Source organism: Zerene cesonia, chromosome 15, assembly GCF_012273895.1.
Source record: "Zerene cesonia ecotype Mississippi chromosome 15, Zerene_cesonia_1.1, whole genome shotgun sequence".
In the NCBI taxonomy this organism is placed as follows: domain Eukaryota; kingdom Metazoa; phylum Arthropoda; class Insecta; order Lepidoptera; family Pieridae; genus Zerene; species Zerene cesonia.
The window spans coordinates 834,844-859,982 of NC_052116.1; the positions used below are offsets into that span (position 1 = coordinate 834,844).

Here is a 25,139-nt window from a genome sequence, read left to right on the forward strand (position 1 = left end):
GAAGCAGGGGGAAAGTCTAATATTTCTTTTCCATTTATCAGTATTAGGTCAGTATATATAAGTTTATGGAAGACTGTAGACGTTTGCAAGGAATACAAACATTACATCTTTGCGCATACTGAGACTAGAGCCTTCTCGTGGTTAATTAGAAGTAAAATAAATTTATTATACGAATTAAGCACGTTATATATTTGTTGTGATATAATATCCACATTATTTGTATAGGCCGACGGTGTCGGACGATAGTGACTAGACGGCGAACAGCAAATCGATGAGGTAACAGGGCTTTACGGAACGCAAACCTGACATTCGCACTGCTATTCAATTACGATATACATTTTTAATTTAATACCCATATAAAAGTCAGTTTTTACATTTAAAAAAAAGTTTAGAAAAGAAACCTTTAGCAAAGTATGTTACGTCAGTCGACAACTCATGTCCATTTTGTATGCTTATCACTGCTTTCTCATGTATATATTGAAATCAAAATATAAAATTTTTCACCCATTTGCAATACTCTCATACCTACATAATTAATTATGCATTGATAACACCCACTTTGCCGTACTTTATATAAAATACTTAGATAGGCAGCCATTTCACGTCAATTTCAGAAATACTCCCCCTTCCTATATCCCCTTTTGGCAACTATAATACTAGGTACTTATATCATTAGGAAAATTCATCTTAATCATGAACCTAAGTGACCCAAAATTAATGTGCGTGTAATTAGTTCACCAATCAAAGTCGTATGATTTCCAATGCATAACAAAAATCCTCGAACCCGTATACTTCGGTAAATTGATTTATATTTTATTTATTTATTCCATATGGACATCCAACATCTATTACATCATAACTTATACTTCATCATTTCATGAATGTAATATCATGTCTAAACTCTAAATCGTAAAAAAAAGATTTATTTAAATAAGTAAGTGCGAATGCAGGTTAATGCAGGCTTGTAAAAATAATACAAAGCGATTCGGTTTCAGTGTATGTTTGTGTTAATTATGTAACCGTTTGGAGGGTAGATGGAAATTGAATGCTTATGTTATGTTGTTTGGTATTCAAATCATCAAAACTATAACGTGTTTTACACACACGGCTATTAACATTTCGACATATAACTTGTATTAAAAGAAACTACTTAACTTTCTATCATGTGGAATAAGTTAACGACATTTTCCAAATTAATCACTTTTAACATTATGTCTATTAATTACTATAGTCAACTTAGCAGTTTAAAGAGCAAAGTAGGCGTTATTTTTAACTGTCAAATAACAGCCATAGACTAAATGAAGAGTATATCTAAGATAGCAATAATAACATTATTTTTATTAAAAATATTTTATTTATAGAATATAATTGTTTTTATGTTGTCACAAAAACAATTATCTACCTCAAAAGGATCCTTTATACTTAATTCATTTAAAAATTAAAGTCTGCTTAACTAAATTAAATGGCAATTTATTTATTATGTTGTGGTCAGACATGAGTTTATAACCTCAGATGAAATATAGTATAATTAAAAAAATAATCGTTTTTTTTTTAATGTTTATTTGGCGTTGTGCACGTGTACCGCCGTGTGGGGGGCGTTGGCGCCCAGCGACTTTTAATAATACAATCGACCGCGTGCGCTTCCAGAAGGCAAGGCGGCGCGATCGGGCTGTCGGGCGCGTCGTCGTCGTCGCGCGTGAAGCGGTCGTCGCTGGCGCCGGGACACGCGTCCGGCGACGAGTCGTTCGACGACGTCAACGACACCGCCAACAGCCTGGAGTGAGCGGCGCGGTGGGACACTGGCGAGCGACTGCGCTGCGACTATCCGGCGACTTTTCTTTTTGTTGCGACTTTTTTTTTTGCCGTGGTATTTTTTGAGCGGGGGACGGTTTTCGTTGTTGTTGTTTGGTGGTACAGTTCAGAGAAATTGTTTGGTGTTTAAAAGTTGCGAGAGTTTTCGGTATGAAAAATGAGATTATTGTCCCCCGCTCAAAGGTTATTTGAAGAAAAATTCACATTTGTATTGTTTTGCATATAATAAATAATGTTTTATGGCGGTTGACCGTCTTTATTGTACTGTTTAGCTGTTCCAGCGTATAGTGGCGTAACATCTGTTTCCTTGTAATTGTCGCATAATCATTTACAATAAAAAAATTGTCTCGAAAATTTCCTTTGTTTTGTTACGCCATTATATTTGTTGTAATCAAAATTGATATTAAATTAATTTAAGTCGATTCAAATTGTCACTTTTTTACACTAGTAACGTTGTGTTATAAACGCAGACAAGAAATTACGTGAAATTTATTTATTTTTTATTTAATCAGTTGCTCGCCTTGTCGTATTGTAAACTTAATATTAATATTATATCGAGAATGTGAGGATAATCGCTATTTACGATTGAAATTGCCCCCATAACTAACCTCGATCGTTTGTGAACTATTAAATGTAATAGTTTGAGACAAGCGAAAGCAAAATGTATAATCGATATATATTTATATTTTAATGTAACAAGCAATAGCAATTGTATATACGTGATATTTGAAATTTTGTACGCCTCAAAATGAATTTCTTGCTGATTTGATCGTGGACTGGTGCTCAATTTTTAACACTAAAAACCTCAATACATTGTGGTATAGACAATTCAGGGTTGCCATAGATGAAATTGTTTATCAATCTGTTTATTTTTTATAATCTGGTTTTTTTTTTTTGTAATTGTAAGGTTTTTGAAAATACACGTTTCAGTCAGTTCAAATTGGTTCACCCATACCAGTATTAGTATCGAAACATTCCTAAAGTATCGAGTTTTCACGTTGCGACTTGGTCGGACGATGTTAATTGGTAATTCATTCTATGCGTGATATTATGCGGTGGTGCTGGCGAAAGAAATAAATAAATAACAGCACAGCGTTCGTAAAAAGGCGCTTTTCATTTCTTTTTAATAGTCTGTGCAAATCATGTGTTACGACTTTCGCGGCGCCATCGCGTGTTTATTTTTTTTTTATAATAAAAATTCGATTGTAAAAGTATTAATTACGTGGCAAATGTTTTTCGGTGTTGCATTTATCGCAATTGAGGTGAAGACTGGTGTTGCGACAATATTTTTATTCATCTGACATTTTGATTCGATCGTGCCCCGTTGGAGGTGGCTCTGAGCCGGCCGGTTGCGCTCCTCCTGTATATAAGTGTCGAGTGTTCCACTGAGCGCTTAGTTGCCATAAAATTTTTAAAGCTAGTTGTAAGGAGTCAACGGACGCGTCGGCGAATGCATCGTTTTTTTTTTATTTGTACTTACTAGGGAATAACCGTTGGACTGTCGGTCGCTGACGCGTCCGCGGCGGGTTTTTAAATTTTTTCTTAGCTGGCATCATCGGTCGTGTATTTGAATAATCGATGGTGTGCGTTCCTAAGCCGATGGCGGTCGAAGTGTTGTCTATGGGAATTTTGATGAATTTAAATTTGGAACGGCTTCAATGGCGCCATCGGTTGAGGAAACGGTGAACTTTTATACATGTGGTATTATCACTTACAAGTGTGCGCTAGGACCGCTTGCTTTATTTAGACTTAGATAAGACTTAGTTTACATCGTGGCCTTAGGTTCTTTATGTGGACGCGCCCTTACCGTCACAGACGGACACTAACCACTATTTTATAACGAAAACAACTTGTATCTTCGCATTTTATACGTTATTGTACCCCGAGTCTTAATTTTAATGACTTCTTCTTTTTTTATAAAGTTTTTTTCTGAATAATAATATAAATTTAAATGTAAGTAAACCATTGAAGCATAAACATATTTTACATAAATATTATATTTAATTATTAACAATATTGATAATTGTAAAATTGGCCATAGGTTGTAACAAGTTATCAGTTGGTATGCCAATTAAACAATTTTTCATGATTTTTAATATTGTTTGTTTTATTTACATCCCTTTCTCCTACTGTGTACGAGAAAATAATATTCTGTTACTTTTGTTTGAACACCCTACTTACCCTACATATTTCAGTACTACATAAGTCAGAACTTTTATCAAGCACAACTTTTATCTAACTTCTTTAACATAGGGTTAAAATTGAAGCTTTACGTAATTAAGAAGAATATATGCTACTTTTAAATATATATATATATATATATATATATATATATATATATATATATATATATATATATATATATATATATATATATATATATATATATATTATTTATTAATAAAATATATTTTCTGAACAAAACTAAAAATAGGGAAAAGCGACGTGGCAGCAACCTACGATGCGGCTTATGACGTTTCCCAAAAATGAACTATGTACAAAGGTATGTAGGTAGGTAGGTGTATGTATATACTACTTGGATATCAATTAAGTATTGAATGATATCATAATTAGTATAAGTGTCTTTTGTTTTTTGTGATTCTACATTATTTTTAATGTTCCAAAGCAAAATTGATCGACGTTCTTAGAAAAACCACGTTAGACTGCAAAAATCAGTAAAATGTTGTTACAGTAAAGCCACCCTTATTACTTTGATACGTTAAGAAAACTGTATCTACCATACCATTTGAGCTAAGGATGGTGAAATTTGGTTCAATTGTTATAATAACTTTAAAAACAAGTGTGTGTTTAATTCAGCAAGATTATTAATTCGCTAATAATCCAGATTGCTAATTCGCTAATCCGATTAATGTTTACTTTAGACAAATTATAAATATTTTTGATGCGCTTCATTCTGCGTGTTTTGAAATCAATATCAAATAAAAACCGGCGCCTGTCACATAATTGTCATTTGTCGTTACCATTTGACATTTGTGTTAAGTTCGAGTTCCAAAGATACAAGTCGCGGTAATTTGCAAGTTCAGGAAAATTTTTGTTGTTTACTGAATTCCCTAAAATTCCTAGGTGTATTCAGCGTCAAATTACATTGAAGTGTTGCCGTTTCATGCAGTAGGTAAAAATTTCAATTACATTTATTATTTGTTCTAATAATGTCTGACAAAATCGATGAATATTTTGAAGCTGCACTTGAATTAGTGAAAAGTGCGGGAAACCTTATAACAGAATTCAGAGATGGCTGCAACGTCTTCGAACAAAAGTCCAGTGATATCGATCTAGTCACTGAAGTAGACAAAAATGTAGAAAAGACGTTAATAGATGGACTTACTAAGAAATTTCCGTCACACAAGTTTATCGGCGAAGAATCCGTTGCTGATGGAGCTAAATGCATTTTGACTGACGACCCTACGTGGATTATCGATCCTGTAGACGGCACGTTAAACTTCATTCATGGATATCCCCAAAGTTGTATATCTGTAGGCCTCGCAATCAACAAGGAATGCGTCGCCGGAATTATCTACAATCCAATTCTACAACTTTTATTTACTGCAAAGAAAGGCAAGGGTGCATTTTTGAACAATAAACAGATTCATGTATCACAAACTAAAGAGTTGAGTAAAGCATTGGTATCTTTTGAAGCTGGAACTTCTCGAGACTCTGAGAGACAGAGGGTTATGTTTGAGAATTTCAAGCTTTTGGTCGAGAATGGGCATGGGGTGAGGACAATTGGGTCTGCTGCATTGAACATGGCTAATGTTGCTTTGGGTGGTAGCGATGCATACTTTGAGTTTGGTATTCATGCATGGGATATTGCTGCAGGAGATATTATCATTCGGGAAGCTGGTGGAGTCTGCATTGACCCAGCTGGGGGACCATTTGACATACTCTCTCGGAGAGTGCTGTGTGCATCTTCAATTGAACTTGCCCAAGAAATGAGCAAGGTTCTTAATCAATACTATCCAGAGAGAGATTAATGATGGAAAGTAATATTTTTATTGGAATTTTATTACCTTGTTATAAAACAATATAAAAAATATGACATGTGCAATAAATGTTCTGTTATTTGTATTTAATTTTATAATATTACCAGAGTGTACAAATGATATTATAGTGTTAATGATTTTATTTGTTACTTTGTATGAGTACTTTTATTACAAATGTATGTTGGTATAGTTTAACCTTATTGTATCTTAAATGCGTAATAAATTATTAAATACCTTTTATGTTGATAAAATAGGAAATATTTATTTCGTGTACTTAACATTTATAATTAAATATTTTAACAAGGCAAGTAAATAAAAATTAATTATTTCTTTTAAATATCTTTATTCTTTGTTGCTAAAATGTAACATTTAAAATTAATTGAAATCAAATAAATTTATTATTTTCCATTACTATAATAAGTGATGTTGAAATAAATTATTATAATACGATTTTTATTTTTAAATTTCAGATCATGTCGGTGGATGCTATTCTAGTATTACAAATTAAAATTAAAAATTGAAATTCTAATGTAGAAAATTATAATTAATGGTTTTTATTCTATAAAAATGCATGCTCTGTTTGGAGTCTCGCTTTTTGAGACATTATAAAACTGCTATTTAGTTTATAATTGCACTATGAAACAACATATCCTAACAGTAGTTGTATTATTAAAAAAAAAAATAAGTCAAGTTGAATTCAATCAGTCAACATGTCAATTGTCAGTCAGTTTTAGGGTCAAGTCAAATATTAGTTACAGCAAATAATAAGTCAGCTTTGTATTTTTAGTCGAAAATAAAATAGTCAATCAGAAACAGTGCTAGATTGCTAGTTTATTTTTGTCAATAGTAATATGTCAAAAATGGCTTGAAATAGTTGTAAATGGTATTTTAGTCTGTCAAATCAATTGTCAGTATAGTTCAAGAGTCCTCTGTCATTCATAATAAGTACCCATGTATCAGATAAGTTTCACATTTCCTTTTTAGTATTGGTAAAAGTAGCAGTAGTGATTGGCCTTTTTTTTCTTCAGAATATCATAGTCCGATAAAACTAAGGTTCATTGTGTCAATCCTATTGACACGATTTTTTTTCAGTCATTACAGTCAAATCTTTAGGTAGAGTCATATTACTCAAAAGGTCATAACAGGAAAGTTGTCAAAAAGTTTGCCATTACCATTTAGGAATTTGAATATGTTAACAAAACATAGGAACTACACCTATACTTGTTCGTAATTTTTATATTCGCAATTTTTAGCAAGTCATTTATAACATACTAGCTGACCCGGCAAACGCTGTTTTGCCTTACTCTTATCATTTAGAGGTATAAAAAATAGATGTTGGCCGATTCTCAGACCTACCCAATATGCTTACCAAATTTCAGAGGAATCGGTCAAGCCGTTTCGGAGGAGTATGGCAACGAAAACTGTGACACGAGAATTTTATATATATAGAAGATAGAAGATAGTCTTGAATTATTTAATAGTGAAAAAAGTAAGTAAGTAAGAGTCAGTCATTTAGTGTAGTCAGAATTAGTTTATCTTTAGTCTTCCATCATTTTTTAGTAGGTATTCTTATAGTAATGGTACTTGATGGGCAGAATTCGTGCCAGTAGGTAGGTAATTACGTTAAAAAGTACATAAATGTCAAAGACAAGAAGACGTCTGTATCTGTCTGGTGTAGGTATACATCCTTATTGTTAATGCTTGAACAGACTCGAAATTTATAATAAATCACCAGAGGACTATAAGTACCGTAGCGTATATGCACGTTCAGTCCATAGTCAAAGTTTTTGTATTGTTCTTTTTACCGAAGTCGTAGTCAAAAATTCAAAATAAACTAATTTACTTTATTTGCAATTTACGATAAAATAGACCTGTATGTTATTCAGTCTGGTGATAACAATTTAATTTCCGAATTGCAAAGTATAATTGTTATCCTTGTTTGTATACTAGCTAGTTGATTCTAAAAACTGAACAAGTACTTTTGATGAGAAAAAATTTAAGCAATAGTCGGGTATTAATAGATAATAATTTTATTCGTCAAAAATTCAGTCAACACGGTCAAGTCAAATTTTTTGTCAACGTGGTCACTCTCAGCAGGATCATTAGTCGAGTCAGTCATTAGTCAGTAAATAGTCAGTATTGATATTATTTAGTCATCCTTTACCAGTCCTAAACATTACATCGAAATCTGTCAAAATTTACATAGTCACAACTTCCCTAACAATTTTACATCTACGAAAAAACTGAGCACTTAGCACATAAATTGAATTATGTTAGTATTATATTATTTCCTTCCAAAGCGTCGTTTTGCTGTGAAATTTATTGGTCGAGGTAACTCTCTGAGCGCGTGAGGGTCTATTTTGATGGATGGCATGCTTGGTGGGAGAGAGTCTAGTAGGTCTTCCTTCTCCTCGTAAACTGCCCATCGAGAAGGGCTAGAACAAAAAAAAAATAATAATAAATAGTAACAACAGACATAATTGATTTGTTATAGTTTATCAGGATATTATTAAATGCAGTTTATAAAAGGCTATTTATTCTTTAAGAATTTGAAGCAGCTATTTAACAGATAGAATAGCATTATTTATTTGTGATAAATGCTATTATAGTATATATAGACATATTCATAAGTACTATGAAATACGAATCAAATTGTACTAAATTTATGAATTTTATACGATGAAATTGTGAACTATTGAATTATTAGGTTGCCTTCCGTTTTCCAATAATGGTATAGATATAATTGTTTGTCTTTATTGTTCAAGATAACAATAACTTATCAATATGCAAATACTTTTTCGTCACCTTGCCATTTAATTACACAATTGAAGATTACAATAAAATACAAGGCCTTATAATTATACTTAAAAAGAATGAAAAATTTACCTGTTTTCGCTGGGAATTATTTGGAAAGTAACGGATGGTGTCTTAGCAGAGTTTCCGGGCTTTTTACCCTTGAAGCTAGGTTTTTCAGACTTTGGCTCTTCTAAAGCAGCCATTTTGTCCGGAACGGATCGCTCTTCGATGTTCTCTTTGCGAATGTTATTTTTATTTTGCACTTCTTCATGTTTGGGTTCATCGTCTGGGTATTTCTTTAAAACATTGTTAACATAGAAGTATTTTGTTTTAGTGTTTCTAGTCACTTCGTCTTGAGTCAGTCGTTGGGAGTTAAAAGGTCTAGTCACAGTCTCGTAAAGGAAGAACGTCGATAGTTTTCCACTGCTTGTGTCAGTACCCTCTTTTTTTTCGTCAGTCGAAAAGTCTTTACTTATGTTGTCGTCTTGTGAGTCTTTCCTTGTTATTCTGTCAGTAAGGTCACCTTTATAAGAACCTAAATAACCAAAAGTCAGTAATTTGTATAAGTTTTCAGTGGTTGCGTCAACTTCAGTAGTTTTTACAGTCACTTTATCATATGGTCTTTCTGTAAGTCTGGTCGTCAGTACGTCATCATTTGATCTAGCTGATGAGTGTAAGTCAGGCTTTCTAGGTTCGTCACTTCTAGATTCAAAGTCGTTGTCTAAGTCATCTCTGTTATAGTATGGTCTGTTAGGTCGTCTGTATGTGTCTTCGTAATTCTGATATGTCACTTTAACTACATCCCTGTCATAGTTTCGTCTAGTCGTCTGTCGCCAAGACTGAGTCGGTCTTGGAACGTAGTTAATGAGGTAAGTATATTTGTCGATGTTTTCAGTCACGGATAGGTACGGTCGGTTGTGTGGCCTCGTATGCGGCAAGTTATTCACAACAACCGACTGCACGCTATGCACGTCATCATAGTCACCGTATTGATTTATCGGGTTGCGTCGTGTCTGTACGTCTCCGTCATCCAGTCGTTTAGTTTTGTTTTTAAAGTCGAGTTTATCGTCAATACCCTTTAAGTCTAAAGTAGATTCAGTTACGTCATCTAAGTCATCGGTCAAATTAATTTGACCCAGCTTTGGAACTTTTGTTTCAGTCAAAGCTGCATTTGGCTTTTTAGGGGCTATATTGCCATGGCTTGGTTTGAGTCTTTTAGTTGTGGTCGTAGGATTTTCTGTCGTTGTTGTTGGTTTTGTTTTTTTGGTTTTTGTAGTAGTCGTGGGTTCGTCAGAGTTTCTCACTTCATTATTTGAGCTGGAGTTTATTTCTACCCAAGGAGAAAGGTCGAAGTTGTTTAGTAGACCGTTAAGGCAGGATATTCTTTCATTGTCAGGGTTGTCAGGGGATAGGAACACAAAGGATTGAACGCTGTCTATTGTGTCAAGCGTGCGACAAAGTACTTGTGCTAAAGTGATTCGTCGAATTTGTTGCAACTGTGCTGGTGTGAATGATGAGTCGAATCCTCCATTTTCGTACCTAAAATATAAGAACACATGTCATTGACTATTCAGATAACAAAAATAGAAACTTCTAGAATCTGGCTTACCAGAATCTATCTCCTTTACGCAGATTGGAGAATTGCTGTGCTATGATACAAGCGAAAGTTGGTCCAACTAAACCGCCAATAACAGGCCGCTCGGCGATCCCGCCAGTGAAGAGGTCTATATCGTCAACGTGCCTGAAATATCAATCATTATTAAAATGTGCAATCTGATCTACACGCAAATTAATAAAAAAAATAGACTTACTTATACAAGGCTTTTAATTTCCTGACAACTCTGGCTGGCATTACTCTTAACAGATCTTCGAATCCGTCTATTGTGCTGAGGCCGCACGGCTCCCTCCAGGCGGTATAGGGAGGGACCCCGTGATCCCGCCCTCTTTGAATGTTAATAGCGGCCAAGTCCATACCGAAGTCGAAGTGCGGAGTCTGGAAGAGGTGGTTGGTGAGCTCTTCAGTGATGAATTCGTCGCGTTTCTGAATCGGTTGGTTGATCATCCCAAGGAGAAGTCTGTCTACGGCGCCCATGCTCCAGATGTTGGATGGGTTTGTGGGCTCGTTGTGGAGGGTCACATCTGTAATGGGATTATTGGTCGATTCTTTTGATTGGTGTATATACTTCTACAGCCTACGTATAGGTATTCGTGTTTATTAAATGGTAGACCGTAGAAAGTAGTGGTGGCTCAGTGGTGAGAACCTCGGACATCAAAATCGATAAGTCGGGGTTCGAGACCGGGCGAGCGTGCAGGAAATAAATTGATTTTTCAATTTATCTGCGCATGTGGATAACATCACCACTGCTTAAACGGTGAAGGAAAACATCGTGAGGAAACCGGCATGTCCAAGAATCAAAAGTTCGACGACATGTGACATCTGCCAACCCGCACTTGGCCAGCGTGGTGGATTATGGCCTGAACCCTCATAGGAGGCCTGTGTCCCAGCAGTGGGAACATATATGGGCTGATGATGATGATGATGAAATGGTAGACCATTAGGGATACCATAGGATAGGTTATAAATAATGTATAAAATAAGATAGCATAGCTCAGGCAGTATGATTCAGGTAGCATTAATTAGCTCGTGTAACTTAAGTAGCTTGTCTCTGATCTGGTTATGGGATCGAACCGACTGCCACCAAGAATAATTTTTCGGGATAAGGGTTAGATTGTAAGAGCAGGCTCGTCAGCATCAGAGTATCCAAACAGGTCGAAGGTTGAGTCAAGGTAGGATTGTTTTACGATTAAACTGAGTCACCGGAAGCTTTGACAGCGCTTTGCTAACAAAGCAAGGGGGGGCGGGTCACGCAAGTGGAGATCGGGTGCGTATTGTGCATGCGGAGGGGGAGCAGGACGCGCAGGCGGAGGGGGTGGGAGGGGTCGGGTGGCGGGGGGAGTGGGGAGGGGCGGAGGGGCGGCTCACTGTGCGGCGCGGGGCGGTGCGCGCGGTCGAAGCGCACGAGCGAGCGCTGCACGAGGCTGTGGCCGAAGCGGAAGGCGGCGGTGGCGAAGGCGCTGGCGGGCGCCGCGCTGGCGCCGCCGCTGTAGCCGCGCCAGTAGCCCGCGCGCCCCACCTCCAGCTCGAACAGCCGCATCACCTCCGCGCCTGGACACACGCTTTATTATACTACCAATTATTGGAGACGATTATGTAGCCACAAAATATTGGCAATTTTATGTCTTGGTTTAATTTACTTTTAATAATAAAAAAGTGGTAGTTGGTTCATATAATGACTTTTTATTGGTTGTAACTGCTCAAATTTTTAGGTCGAGTTAATATTTTTTTCCAGATTTGAGTGAGTTGGAGTGACGTGATTTAAGCCACTATTTATATTAATAATATTCTAACATCACAACATGTTCTTCAGAACAGACGTTTTTATATTAATTGTAAACAATTTACCTAGCACAATTGGTAAGAACTCTCTATAAGTAATATGCTGTATCATAGCGCCAACTATTTTGCGTGTCTCTTGATAAATCTTCTCATCACTCCAATGGGGGTTCAGATGCGCCAATTCTGTTGCCATTCTGAAAAAAAATGTATTAACTGTATTATTTAACGATTCCATATTTCCATATTTTTCCCAACAACTACACAAAGCAGTAGTATCATCTGTATTTCCGCAAATAATTGAAATTGCATAATTAATACAACTTTGTATTGATAAGTACATACGTACGTATTTTTAATGTTACGTAGTATGTAACAAGACACTGATCAGTTTTCAGCTGACAATGTACCATAATTCGTGAGTAGTAAGTCGTCACTGATAATTGTCAATATCACAATCACATTAACCAAAACGATCATATCGACAAAAAACGAATGTTAATCACAACTTATTATTCAAGTTCATATGGACAATACAGCACATGCTATTAGGGACAAACTAGTTGTAACCGACAACATAGCACATGAATTAACGACAAATATTTTTAACGTCAAGTGACAAAATTACACATAATAATTAGCGACTTTCAAGTCAAACATAAGTGTTGAGCTTGCACTTATCAGCCAGGTTGAATCTTCATTCATTCTCCGTTTACGTAAAACGTAGTAGACCTTCAAGCTAACATTGGGGTTCAATAAGTAGCGCTCACCGGTTGTGCATGCGCAGCCACACGATGTGCGCGGCGACGAGGCCGGGCTGCTCGTTGACGCGCGCGTCGCCCGAGCGGAAGCACGCGGCCGACAGCGCGCCGCCGCGGCACAGCGCGTCCGCCCGCTGCGCCGGCAGCAGCGGCCGCTGCGCCGCCGCGCGCCCGTACTGCAGCATGCCTGCGCGCGACCCACTCGGTGCAGTACACACCACACAGTACACAGTACTCACACTCACACACTAACTCATGCACGAACTTAAACTTCAACTTCAACACTAACTCAACCCCAAACTCAAATGTTAATTTGTAACTTAAACACTAACTCAAACCCAAACTCAAATGTTCATTTGTTCAGTTACACTTCGTATAGATGCTTTTTAGAATCGTACACAAACTAGTTTTAACATATGTTAATTTATTCAATGACATTTCTTATAGAAGTTTTTAGAATCGTTATAACACAGTTTTATAATTTATCACCGGTTAGGAAAGCAGTTTCTACAGAGAATACCCGGCTAGAAAGTCTATAGTACTGTAGGTTAAACTTGCCCGATACACTCGTCAGCATCTACTTGCTTTTGGGTTGCATAAACCATTAAAACATGCGTAATATTTGCGTATGCTTAGTGGTGAATCCTCACCTCTTACACTCACTCTCGGACTTAGAATTTATAAGTAGCGGGTTCGAGACTAGGCCGTAACCAGACGTGACGTACAATTAATTAATTGAGTTTTCACTTTATCTCCACATACTGATAACATCACCACTGCTCAAAAACGATGAAGGAAAACATTATGAGGAAACCGGCATGTTCAAGAATCAAAAGGCATGTGACATCTGCCAACCCACACTTGGCCAACGTGATGGATTATGGCCTAAACCCTCATAGAAGGTAAGTGAGGGAGGGAGGAGTGAGAACATTTGTTTGCAAAAGATCAAATAAAAATGTATTAATTATCTAACTTGTGTGGGAAATTGGTGCAAAACTAGCTAATATCTAGCTCTGGTGTGGGACACTGTAACACGCCTGATACGCCACAAATAATTAATGTTTATAATATGTACATTATAAACGTAGAGTAGCAAAAAAAAGCTGGTGAATAGCTACGTGGTATGCGACCATCCAAGTGTAGACGCCAAGGAAGTGTCTGGGTTACGTAGTCTGCGCTAGAGCGTAAAGCTATATTCTAGTACATATATTTCTTTAAGTACGTTTTGAGTTGTATAAAGAACAGTGGAGATAAAACCGCAGCGAATGAATTGCTTCACAGGTATAAAGAAAGACAAATGGCTAGAATGAAGGATTCTTAAATTAGGCAACTTTTATTAAATTCTGGAAACTAATCTTACCATTCCTAAACAGTCGGAGTTTATCAGACTGCCGCGCAGAACTCGCATACAGTGGAGATCCATCTATATACGCAGACACTTGGTTGATCTGCTCCCTCCACCCGATCCTACAGTCTTCCAGCGGAGCTGGTGAGGACCTGATGAAGTCTAGACACCTGACGCCGCGGGGACCGTAGAACGGATCTGATAGAGGCACTGCGATGGGGAGACATTCCGGATGCTGGGGAGAATTGTGAAGTTCTTGAATGAATGTGGATCAGTGGAAAATGTTATTGATAGGTGTGGTAGTGGAAGAAAAAAAATATACAAACGCATCATCGTTTAGTATACGAAATAGGATTTTAAATTATGAATGGATACCACATGAATAAAGTGGGTTCCACAAGCACAATATATACACAAATAGAATAATAAATAATTCTAATAATAAATGCTTAAACTTCCACAGGAGTATTTTAGTTTGAGAACAATTTGTAACAGACTCATTATTTGATTGCCCTTACCAAAAATTCCTTGGGGATGAAATCCCTTCCCCCGTCCTTGCAGCAACGTGGCACAGATCCATTGAATCCTCGCGATTGCGACGATGACACTATATCGTGGTCTAAAAACTGCCCCCATTGCATTAGCAAGTGGGTAATCCCAGGGTTTTCCACATCCTGGTCTTCATGGATTGACGCGCTGATTTCTCTAGCGGAAGGAAGAAGGGAACCGAATACTGAACGGCGGGGTGCTTGTATGCCATCTGAGTAGACTGGGGAGAGGAAGCGCTGTACTGGGGTCATGGTGGACCCCCATCGGAGGTGGTTCAGGTTGTTGCATGTCCCATCGTGTGTGCGGTATCTGTAAAATTGTAATCATTTATTTGCTATTGAGCCAAAATTCAGATTTATCATTGTTTTACTTTCTAGTGTTCAGTATTTTTTCAGAATCTAATGAAGGTTTTATTGATTATAAATTTAAAATGAATTACGTAGCGAAATCTAATTTATTTAGCAACCAAAAGAATCTATTATGTCCATTTTGTAAAGAGACAAATCTTTTAATTATAATCCAGCCAAAACGAATTTAAGGTTAAATAAACACATTCATAAGAAGACACACCTTTTAGAAGCAGGAGGACACTTGGGAGGGGCGCGCAGCGGGCATTGCTCCAATAAAGGTGAGTCCCGCAGCGCACTCGCTTTGGGAAACTTTCCCTCTTCTGTGCGGCTCTCGAGTGCATCTCCACTGTAAGAAAAGATACTCAGTTTCATAACACATATTGAGTGCCATTTATTAAAAAAATTGTTTTCACTTCTACAAATAAAAAAATGTCTAGATCGATTCTAATGAAGACTAGAATCTAAAAGCAATCGATCAAAAATCCAGTGATGTTTTTCCATTAATTAAAAAAACTTTAAACGAATCATAACACAAATGGTTGTAATATAATTTGAAAAAGTTAAAACCGTCAGTCTCGACCAATCAGGGCTTAAATAGGGAAAACTGAAGACATCTTGCCTTCAAAAGAACTCTCAAGGAAACACATCTGCTCCAAACAACTTATTAAGCAATAGAAACATTCCAATATATATATTCAATTATATAAATATATGATATCCTATATCCCGGAGAGAAAATTTCCTCATTCTTCAATGAAAAATCTATTAAGTAAATTATAAACCACAACGGCTCTATGTAACTTTTATCTATTTGCATGACGTAATAATTTCATAATTAGCATAGAGAAGTAAGATTTTTAACAACTTTTCTCATTACGCAATGTTTTATTGCTAAGTGTAATATTATTACAAGTTGCGCAACGTGACGCGAATGGGGAAAGTGGATGACTTTCAATTTCTTTAACATGACAGTTGTCAATATTCTTTTGGTAATTGGCGATGGATGTGTAGATTCTAGAACTTCTGAGTGTTTATGCATTATGTATACGTTTTTATCGATTTTTATATACAGATTGCGATCAAAATTAAAATGTAAATTCCAATAATAGATAGAAATGCCATTTATTTAATTCTAAGATGTCAAACTACAAAAGAGTTTAGACAAACTTTTCACGCAATGATTTATATTTAAGAGTAACAATTAACTTTACATTTTACAGTTTATTTTAAGTATGTAATTTTTACTTTTACAGATGTGTTTTATTACTGTGTTGTCGGAGATCACATATTATTCCGTGGGGTGTGTTAAAATTGATACTAATTCAAACATATATGTTAATATTCAAGTTTACATAATGCTATAGTTATCGTATGCAAAAATTAATGCATAATTCCTATTGTAACTTTATCAAAGAACAAACAACACATTTATAGATATATAAGGCACTTTCAAATTATTAAAATAATTTATGATACTTTCTTATCTATCCGATACTCCCAAAAAGAAAGATGATCTTAATACTACTGTTTTGAATTAGTCCATAACTACGTAGGTGTTGACGTGTACCAATTGACGTGATTCTTTCTGTTTTATAGAAAATTGGTGTCGTTTGGTCCCATTTTTGAAGTTGAAATGGAATATGTTTCAGGGATGTCGATTACCTTTTTCTTATTTCTTTTTTAAAGGCTTATTTAACAAGTGAATCAAAAATTCCTACCTTTTACACCAACATAAACTCCTACCTTTTTACTTTACACCTCCGAATCAACAAATAAAAATTTCTCTAACTCTCGCAAACTTATTTAACAATCAAAACCCACACACTAGTTATGTTAATTGGTCGTTTATGTGGAAATTTTAGCGATATCTCGATAATCAATGGCCACTATCGTTCACCTGTTTGACCCGCGTGAAAGTGAACACTTTCGCTGCGCTGTCGTGTACATATACGATTAGATTCTGGCCACGCTGATTATTATTAAGTTATTTTAGATTAGACTAGCTGCGCCCCGCGGCTTAACACGCGTAGACCCGTATCCCGTAGGGATATCGGGATAAAAAGTTGCCTATATGTTATTCCAGTTGTCTGGCTGTTTACGTAACAAATTTCATTGCAAACGGTTCAGTTGTTTTTGCGTGAAAGAGTAACAAACACACATACATCCTCACAAACTTTCGCATTTATAATATTAGTAGGATTACGTTTTAGATAATTCGAGTTTTTTGTTTTGTGGGTGAGGCTTCTTTTCTTATTGATTTTATCTTGCAAAACATATAACTTTACCGCATTTGACGTAAATGTTTAAAGTATGGCGGGTAATAATTCAATTTTTTTTTAATTTATTTCTACTCTTGGGACATTATTTTTAAGTGACTAAATTTTGTAATTTTAAGGTTGCGTATCCAAAGGGTGAAACGGATTCTATTACCACAGATTACAAAAAGTTACCTATTATCGCTGTCCGTCTATCTGTACGAACATACATAATTTTCGAAGATGATGTATTTCTGTTGCGGATATAGCAACAAATAATATAAAATCGCATCAGTCATAACACAGTCTACTTCATCAATTATATATACATTTTAATATCGGGTTAATAAAGGCGAACGGTTAAGTCTTTCCTTTTGATGTAAAATATCTTCCTTTATAAGTCACGAGAAAGGCATACAGACAATATACTTAATCACTACATAATTTATTTTCATTAATCTAAATTTTTATATAAGAGAGAAGCATTTCAATGTTCAAGTTTCGTTAGGATTACATTATTGTTATGCAAACTTGTTTTTGAGAGTCAATGTTAATTTATATGTTGTGCATTTAAATCTTGGTTAAATATTCGTTTTAACTTTTATACATCCGTGCAGAAGTCTGTTGCATTTATCGTTTTAACAAAGAAGGTAAATAAGGTACTATAGTATCATATATTACGTACCTACCTGTATTTTTTATTTCTTGCTGAAACACTTTAATTTACGTGTAAAATGTATTAGAGAGCCTACTATAGCATTAATGAATTTATGAAACATTGTAATCCATGGAATGTTGCCGCTTAAAAAACCACAGGACAGGTCCCTGGCATGATTATTTATTATGTAAAATGTTGTTACATTGATATGATTTTAAAAGAGCAACTAGTGTCTAGCCGGATCTTCTCTGTAGAAATGTTTTCCGAAAGTGAAAATTATTTTTTTGTATTTGACGATTCAAAAGCGCCTCTAAACGAAGGTTAGTTGAATAAATAAATGTTTGAGTCAGACTTTTTTAGAGATACGAATGAATTTTACTATCCTAGAACTATTATAAATCTGATGAAAAACTAAGAATAGGTTATTTTGAAATAAACTGCAACGATAAGTAAGTTTACAAATTTGGAGAAAACAATTTAAAAAAAAGGGAAAGTGTTTCATTAAAACACGAGCTTTTTTCTTTGTTTATAACAGTAAAAACTATAATTGGTCTCTGGAGAAGATGAGATAAATTGAATGAAACCGTATAACGGCGTGGTTTTAAACTTAGATGGCCCCCGGATAATTATGTATTTGTTTATAAGCTTCAACTGCGCAGGTGTTATAATGTTTTATTATTCCTAAGTAAATAATAAAAAATAATTCTTGCAAGATATACCAACTACATAACATTTTTAATATATGTATGTATTATGTAAAAATATAACAAAATCAATATTATTTAAACATATAAAGAATATAAATTATTTAATTTAATATATAGAAGTACGTATCGTATACGTTGTTTATGCGTGATTTATTTCTAAACTAAGCATAACGAAGTTTAATTATCACACAAAATTTTGCAGTTTTATCCAATTTGAAAGAAATAGTACATATTCCAATTTGGAATATATTTATAGAAATACCAGATTATAGCCGGATATATGATTATATTATGTATACGAATGGTTTTTTTTCAATTGATCATAATAATTATACATAAAAATTCATTAATTTTGGTAAGTTGAATTTGAGAAAAATACAAAAACAATTTTCTAGTACACTATTACAAATTGTTTGCATATTATTGACATTGATGGTTAGTTGTAAAGGAGTTTCTTATAAAAATATAACAAATATTACTCAGCTTAAGAATTGTAATATTTTGTTACAAGTATGATGAAGTTTCATGAAAACATAAACTTTTTTTGTTCTAATTTATATTTACTTTAATTAAGAAGAGGGTAAGCGATAAAATCTTAATAATCTGTTAGGTATGACAAAAATCGTATTTTAATAAAAATTGTTATCAATATGGATAAAATACTGACCTTATTGATGTCGTAAGTCCAGTCAAAAATCCAGTCAAGTCAAGTCACTGTCACAATGTCAAACGGTCAAATAATTAGTCATAATAAGTCAAAAACACCACAGTCACATAATATTAGTCAGTCAATAAATTAAAAGTCATAGTCGATCAGTCTTTAATGACTAGAGTACGCTGAGGTTTCGCGCGCTTTCGTACGTGAAGACGCCATGATGCGCGCGCGGTACTGCTTTGGCGGGAAATGTGACATGCGCTGAAATACTGCCACTTCCACACGGTTATTTCGTAAACGTTGCAAATATCAGCATCTGGCTTATGCCTATTAATTCCATTGCAATTTGTGGAACTAATTAATTTGCTTTGAATGGATGTTCTGAGTTGACATTTTCATTGAATATTTTTTGTCCTTTTATGTCGATTACGGTGCTATGATTTATCTTAATTAAGTTTGTTGACTCTTTGTGAACTAATGGGCAGTCTAAATAATGGTTTGCGAAATTAAAATGTTATGATAAATTCTGGATACTTGTTTAAATTAAAATATGTGTTATGTATTTTATTCATCATAGACTACAAAATCTTACGTGTTCATTGCGATTCTGTATATAACGTTATTATTTTTTTTAAGTTTTCTGTAAGAACATTTTTTTTTATATTCATAGACTATAGAAACATGAAAATACTTTTTTAGATACTTCCTTCATAGAATGAAATATTCAAATCGTTCCAGAGTGTAATTTTCAAGATTTGAGTTCTGTTTTTTTCAAGATTTGAGTTTTGTTTATATTTATTTTGTATCGAGCACGTACAATTTTTAAATAGATGCGGTTACAAAACGAAAAAAAATGCGTCACAGTTGATCAGATAGATTTGACTTGTGAAATTGTTGGTTCAGTGTTTATCTTGGTATTGCAAGAGATGGCTTGGTCATTAAATGTTGGATTTTTTGTGGTTTCAATCACACCATAGGGTTGTCAAAATATAAATTAGCTATAGAACATAATAAAATATTATATTGAAAAAAAATTGTATTACTATTTCAACATATATTATGATAATGAACTCAGTTAGGATTTTTACTAGTAGGTAAAAAACTGTGTACAAAATATAGTCGTATGGTAACTGATATTAGTCATTACAATGATAAAAAATAAATAGTATTGCGAAATCATGTTGTTTAATTTTATTTATAAATGATGTAAATTCAAATTATGTTCTCAATGATCTTTTTACAATATTAATAGAAGAAAATGAGTTTTATCTAAACATGCTCAGTACTTATAATAGATTGCTGTAAAGTTTGTTTGTTTGACACACCAATATCAGGAACTATTACTACGATATGAAAAAATCTTTCAGGGTTAGATTTTGCTCTTTTGGCAATTATAAGAGAAGCACAATTAATTGATTTTCTTCATGTCATAGATATTTTCTTGTTATATAATTCGAAATTCAAAAATTGCAAATGTTTAGACTAATTAATTAATACATGTCTTTGCTAATTATTAATTAACAAAAGGAACACGTAACTGTAATTAAAAAATATTCTTTGTGCCACCCCTAGTACCTGAAAAGAAGAGTGTTTGAACCACGCCCTATCCTCAAATTGAATATAATTGAATATAGCTCATGTTACGGTTCTTCTAAAGGTTAGGTAGTTTAACAACAAATGAAATGGCAACTAAATTTGTTGCCAGAGTATACAATTTAATAAGTATCAGCTTCGGTGTTATTTCAATTAGTAACATCCAAAAATGGCTACGAAATCCTCTCATTTTACACTTTGCGAAACGAGCTCAGTGATTATGGCTGTATGCCATTTCAATAGCAGAGTACGAGTATACGTATTTCTTTAAATAAACAATTACATATTAAATGATGAGTGAAGAAAATGGAATGTTATAACTTAGCTTTTAAGAAGGATGTCGAGGGGGTTGCGGACGAATCCGAATCCCTGGCCTTTGAATCGGTTCGACGGGACACAGTGAGGTTTTAGTGTGTTGGAATCCGACAGTTATGTCGGGTTCCTACATACTAAACCTAACCAGCCGTGTGCTCCACTCATAAAAAAGTCATAACATAAAGAACAATTGAAATGGTCTAAAAACTTATAATTGGATATATAAGTGATCCTTAACTACTATAGTCTATACTATACTACTCATGCTATAGTATGCTATTTATTTATTTATTTACTTATTGACGTAAAATGATGTAAGTACACCTTTTATACGACCCACTGACTAACTAACTGAACTAGTTGTAAACTATGTTTCGGTTGTCTGTGGCTTCTCCGTTAAAACAATGTTACATTATATTTTATATCTACTTAATGGAAAAGGAAGCTATGCTATACATCACGACTGCATGATATATTATATAGTTGGGGCGGATAACTATACATAGTAGGTAACAAAGCAGTGGTGGCTCAGTAGTGAGATCCTCGGACTTCCAAATAAAGTCGAGGTTCGAGACCAAGCGAGCGTGCAGGAAATAAATTGATTTTCCAATTCATTCTTCTTAAAACGGTGAAGGAAAACATCATGAAAAAGATGACATGTGATATCTACCCACACACACCTGATCAGCGTGGTGGATTACGGCCTGAAACCTCATAGGACACATGTGTTCCAGCACCGAGAACGTATATAGGCTGACGATGATGATATAACACAACCTTAAACCGTCATTTTTTACTAGTATATAACCAGGAACTTTAACAATAAACAATAGAAGCAATAAGATATAACCTTATGTACAAACACTGAAGTAAATGGCCGCGGGTCACTGGCTGTCCACCATAAAAGATAGATTTTATTGTTTTACGTAAGCAATAGCCAAGTGCTGTAATAGTTGTAATATTTTTATTTTGTAACCGCGAAATTCAACGCTGTGAAGCCATGGCTTAGTATTGATCAACCTTTTCTGATGGTTTCGATCGTCTTTGCTAAATTATTGTTGTAATCATATCGCTCACAGCAAAATTACTTTTAGATAACTTCGGAACATTGTTACAACTGCGTTGTTTTCTACAGACCGTACTTTCTAATCTTGTCAGAAAACATACGATTTGCGATTACATATAACGAATCTATCTTCGAACGAACTAGACCTAATTTGAATAGGACCACACTGGAGGCACCGGTTTTTTAATAAGCACCATAAAATTAGTTCAGCCAGTAATACGTTATGAGGTAACAAATATAAAAAATACAATTGAGAACCTCCTCTTTTGAAATTGTTTAAAAAGTGAACAATTTTCCAGCACTTTCATGATCGGATTGTATTTAAGTAATAAATAATTCTTAGTAAATAATAATAATAATTTATTTAATTATTTTCTCATCACAAATGATTATCTGTACAATATATTGTTAAATCTATTGCTTATTACTAACATTACCCGTACAGTAGTATAAAATACTTCTGTTACGGGTCACCAGGCCCCCAAGAATTTAAGTAAATGTAGAATTATGCACAATAACGACTCACTTTCTCACAGTTTTCATAGAACCTCAGTGCTGTAATGATAACTACGCTGATATTAAAGTGTAGGCTTATACTTTATATGGATAAATTCCGCTAAACTTTCACTTATAATCCTGTTGAACGGAAATCCGATTATATGCGAGAAACCGCTGAGAATGACCGACTAAACATATTTGTATATCTATACAAGATAACAAACTTATAACAATTAGTATAAAATATAATACTTCTCACATTGAGAGACGTATAAATATCCTACCTAGTTATAATATAAAGACGACGAGTTTGTTTATTCAAACGTGCTAATCTCAGAGACTACGGAACTATATCAAAAATTAATTCACCGAATGCTATGGGCTATATAAGCGCCACGGGCGAAGCCAGCGCGGCCCGCTAGAAATATAAGCCAAGAAAAAGCATTTAAGTATTTAAATAATATGCGTTTAATTATGATTAATGTTATAAACGTGTATATTCTGTTAATTTCAAGTTGCAAAGTTCAACAAACTCGCACCAATCAGCTGATGTTGGTGCACGCAATGTGCGCACGCATTTCCTAGACATAAAATTGAAAGTCAACTCTGTTGGCGTGAAGCCGGGAGTTTCGTCTCGAATTTTCTAGAAACAGTCCATTCAATTTGGTGAATATATATAATAGTAATGGGTTATATTATTTATATTTCCAGAAGTAAAAATATTGACGTATTCAAGTAGAGTATAGAAAAGTATGATGTTTAAAAAATTAATGATATTTAACCCTAGTCTATCTATACTTCAGATATATATATATATTACTATACTATACTATAGGTATATTTAGATAGGTGTACAGGAATTTATGTTAAAAAAAATTGATGTTGCATATAACATATATTGTGTTTTCCCGTATAATAATTTAAAATCAAATAAGTTATAACAAATAAATCCAAGCAATGAATCTTGTTATTTCGGCTTACAAAATAACAATCTCTGAATAAATTTGCGATGTTTAATTCAGGCCCCAAAGGGCGATGGCACATTGAAAGATTTATTCCATATAATTTATGTACTTTGAAAGCAGATTACATAAAATCCGTAGCGCAGTGAAAACTCGTCTTTTGAAAGCTCGTCAGGTTAGCTTTCTGAATTTTAAGATTCACAAAGACGCGTGTGTTAAACTCGTAGTTCTTAAACACTAAGGTATTTGGACTTTTTTATCATATATACTGTAAATAAAATGTTATAATTGTTTATTTTGATGAAACTTCCATGATGTAGGATACATCAGAAAATAAAACTTGTGAAAAAGAGTAAATTAATATTTTACAATGTTTTATAACTGGTCATTGTAAGGAGTAATCTCTGGATCTACTGAACCGATTTTAAAAATTCTTTGACCAGTAGAAAGCCACGCAAAGCGTACGTACGTATGTGAATGTCTATAACTATGTCATGAAATAAGTTATTACAACGTTAATTCTAAATAATCAGCGAACGATGTTTTGTGAATGTTTAACTTTCGGATTTTTATTAGTTGAATTGAAATGAAACCTGTACGAAGACAGTCTAAAATTATACATACAATCCATAGTTATTTTACAAATGTATTCAAGAGACGCTTAAGGTCACTCACCCGCCTCTGATGGCTATATAATTATTCAAAAATTCGTTTCCAGCGAAAGTGAATGAATAAATGGCCAGCTGTCGTCAACATTGTTATTTGATAGCTGTGATCGATTGTCTATTTCAAAATAAGGTAAGATAAAGTAAAAGAAGTCACAGTTACAATTAAAATAACCAAGATATAGAATACTAGTGGTTCCCCTCGGCTTCACCCGTGGTACATATATAGCCTATGTCATTCAGTGAAGATGCAGCTCTATAATGGTAAAAAAAAATTTAAAATCAGTCAAGTAGTTTTTGAGTTTATCCATTACAAACATAATTTTAATATTAGTGTAGACTAGCAGTTCACCTCAGCTTTGCATGTGGTATATAGCTTCTGTCAGTGGGTGCAGCTTTCTAATAGTGAAATAATATAAAATATTACATACTTGCGGTTCGCCCCGGCTTCGCCAGAGCTTATTAGCCTAACAAAAACGTTAAATAAATTGTGGAATTGGTCGAGCCGTACTTGCGTTTTACATTCATTTTTATTTGTACTAATATATAGTTTATTATTATTATTTATAGTAAATATAAGTGTGGCACTAAAAAGTTTTTGCTCATCGCTTTAACGATTATAGACGATGGAAAGGTAAATACATAGAAATGAGGCAAATCTTCTACATTCTAAGTAATATTTAATATACGTAAATGTTATATGATTTGTTATAATGTTTATATGTTATGAAGAAAGTTAGTACCTCTACAAGACATA

At 34.3% G+C, this 25,139-nt stretch overlaps 4 protein-coding genes across 4 annotated transcripts in view; 2 read left to right on the forward strand and 2 right to left on the reverse strand.

The window, feature by feature from the left end:
- LOC119832282 (myosin heavy chain, non-muscle) overlaps positions 1–3,910 on the forward strand; it is a 64,042-nt gene extending 60,132 nt beyond the window's left edge. The window contains exon 30 of the mRNA XM_038355942.1: positions 1,648–3,910. Within this exon, the coding sequence (XP_038211870.1) occupies positions 1,648–1,783 (136 nt within the window). The 3' untranslated portion in view covers positions 1,784–3,910. The remainder of the gene's footprint in view (positions 1–1,647) is intronic.
- An 876-nt stretch (positions 3,911–4,786) lies between these two features.
- LOC119832639 (inositol monophosphatase 1) lies at positions 4,787–6,064 on the forward strand. Its single transcript, XM_038356331.1, has one exon. It carries the CDS (start codon positions 4,983–4,985, stop codon positions 5,802–5,804), a length of 822 nt encoding a protein of 273 aa, XP_038212259.1. The 5' UTR covers positions 4,787–4,982; the 3' UTR covers positions 5,805–6,064.
- A 1,219-nt stretch (positions 6,065–7,283) lies between these two features.
- LOC119832318 (chorion peroxidase-like) lies at positions 7,284–19,550 on the reverse strand. The gene is made up of 11 exons (XM_038355980.1): positions 19,296–19,550; positions 15,229–15,354; positions 14,628–14,967; positions 14,125–14,344; positions 12,774–12,951; positions 12,073–12,200; positions 11,593–11,775; positions 10,421–10,748; positions 10,219–10,350; positions 8,700–10,148; positions 7,284–8,248 (listed from the first exon to the last, which is right to left on the reverse strand). Exons 3-11 carry the CDS (start codon positions 14,907–14,909, stop codon positions 8,098–8,100), a joined length of 3,051 nt encoding a protein of 1,016 aa, XP_038211908.1. The 5' UTR covers positions 14,910–14,967; positions 15,229–15,354; positions 19,296–19,550; the 3' UTR covers positions 7,284–8,097.
- Positions 15,213–25,139, reverse strand: part of LOC119832417 (uncharacterized protein MAL13P1.304-like) — a 29,396-nt gene continuing 19,469 nt past the window's right edge. Inside the window, exon 4 of the mRNA XM_038356089.1 lies at positions 15,213–15,354. Within this exon, the coding sequence (XP_038212017.1) occupies positions 15,213–15,354 (142 nt within the window). The remainder of the gene's footprint in view (positions 15,355–25,139) is intronic.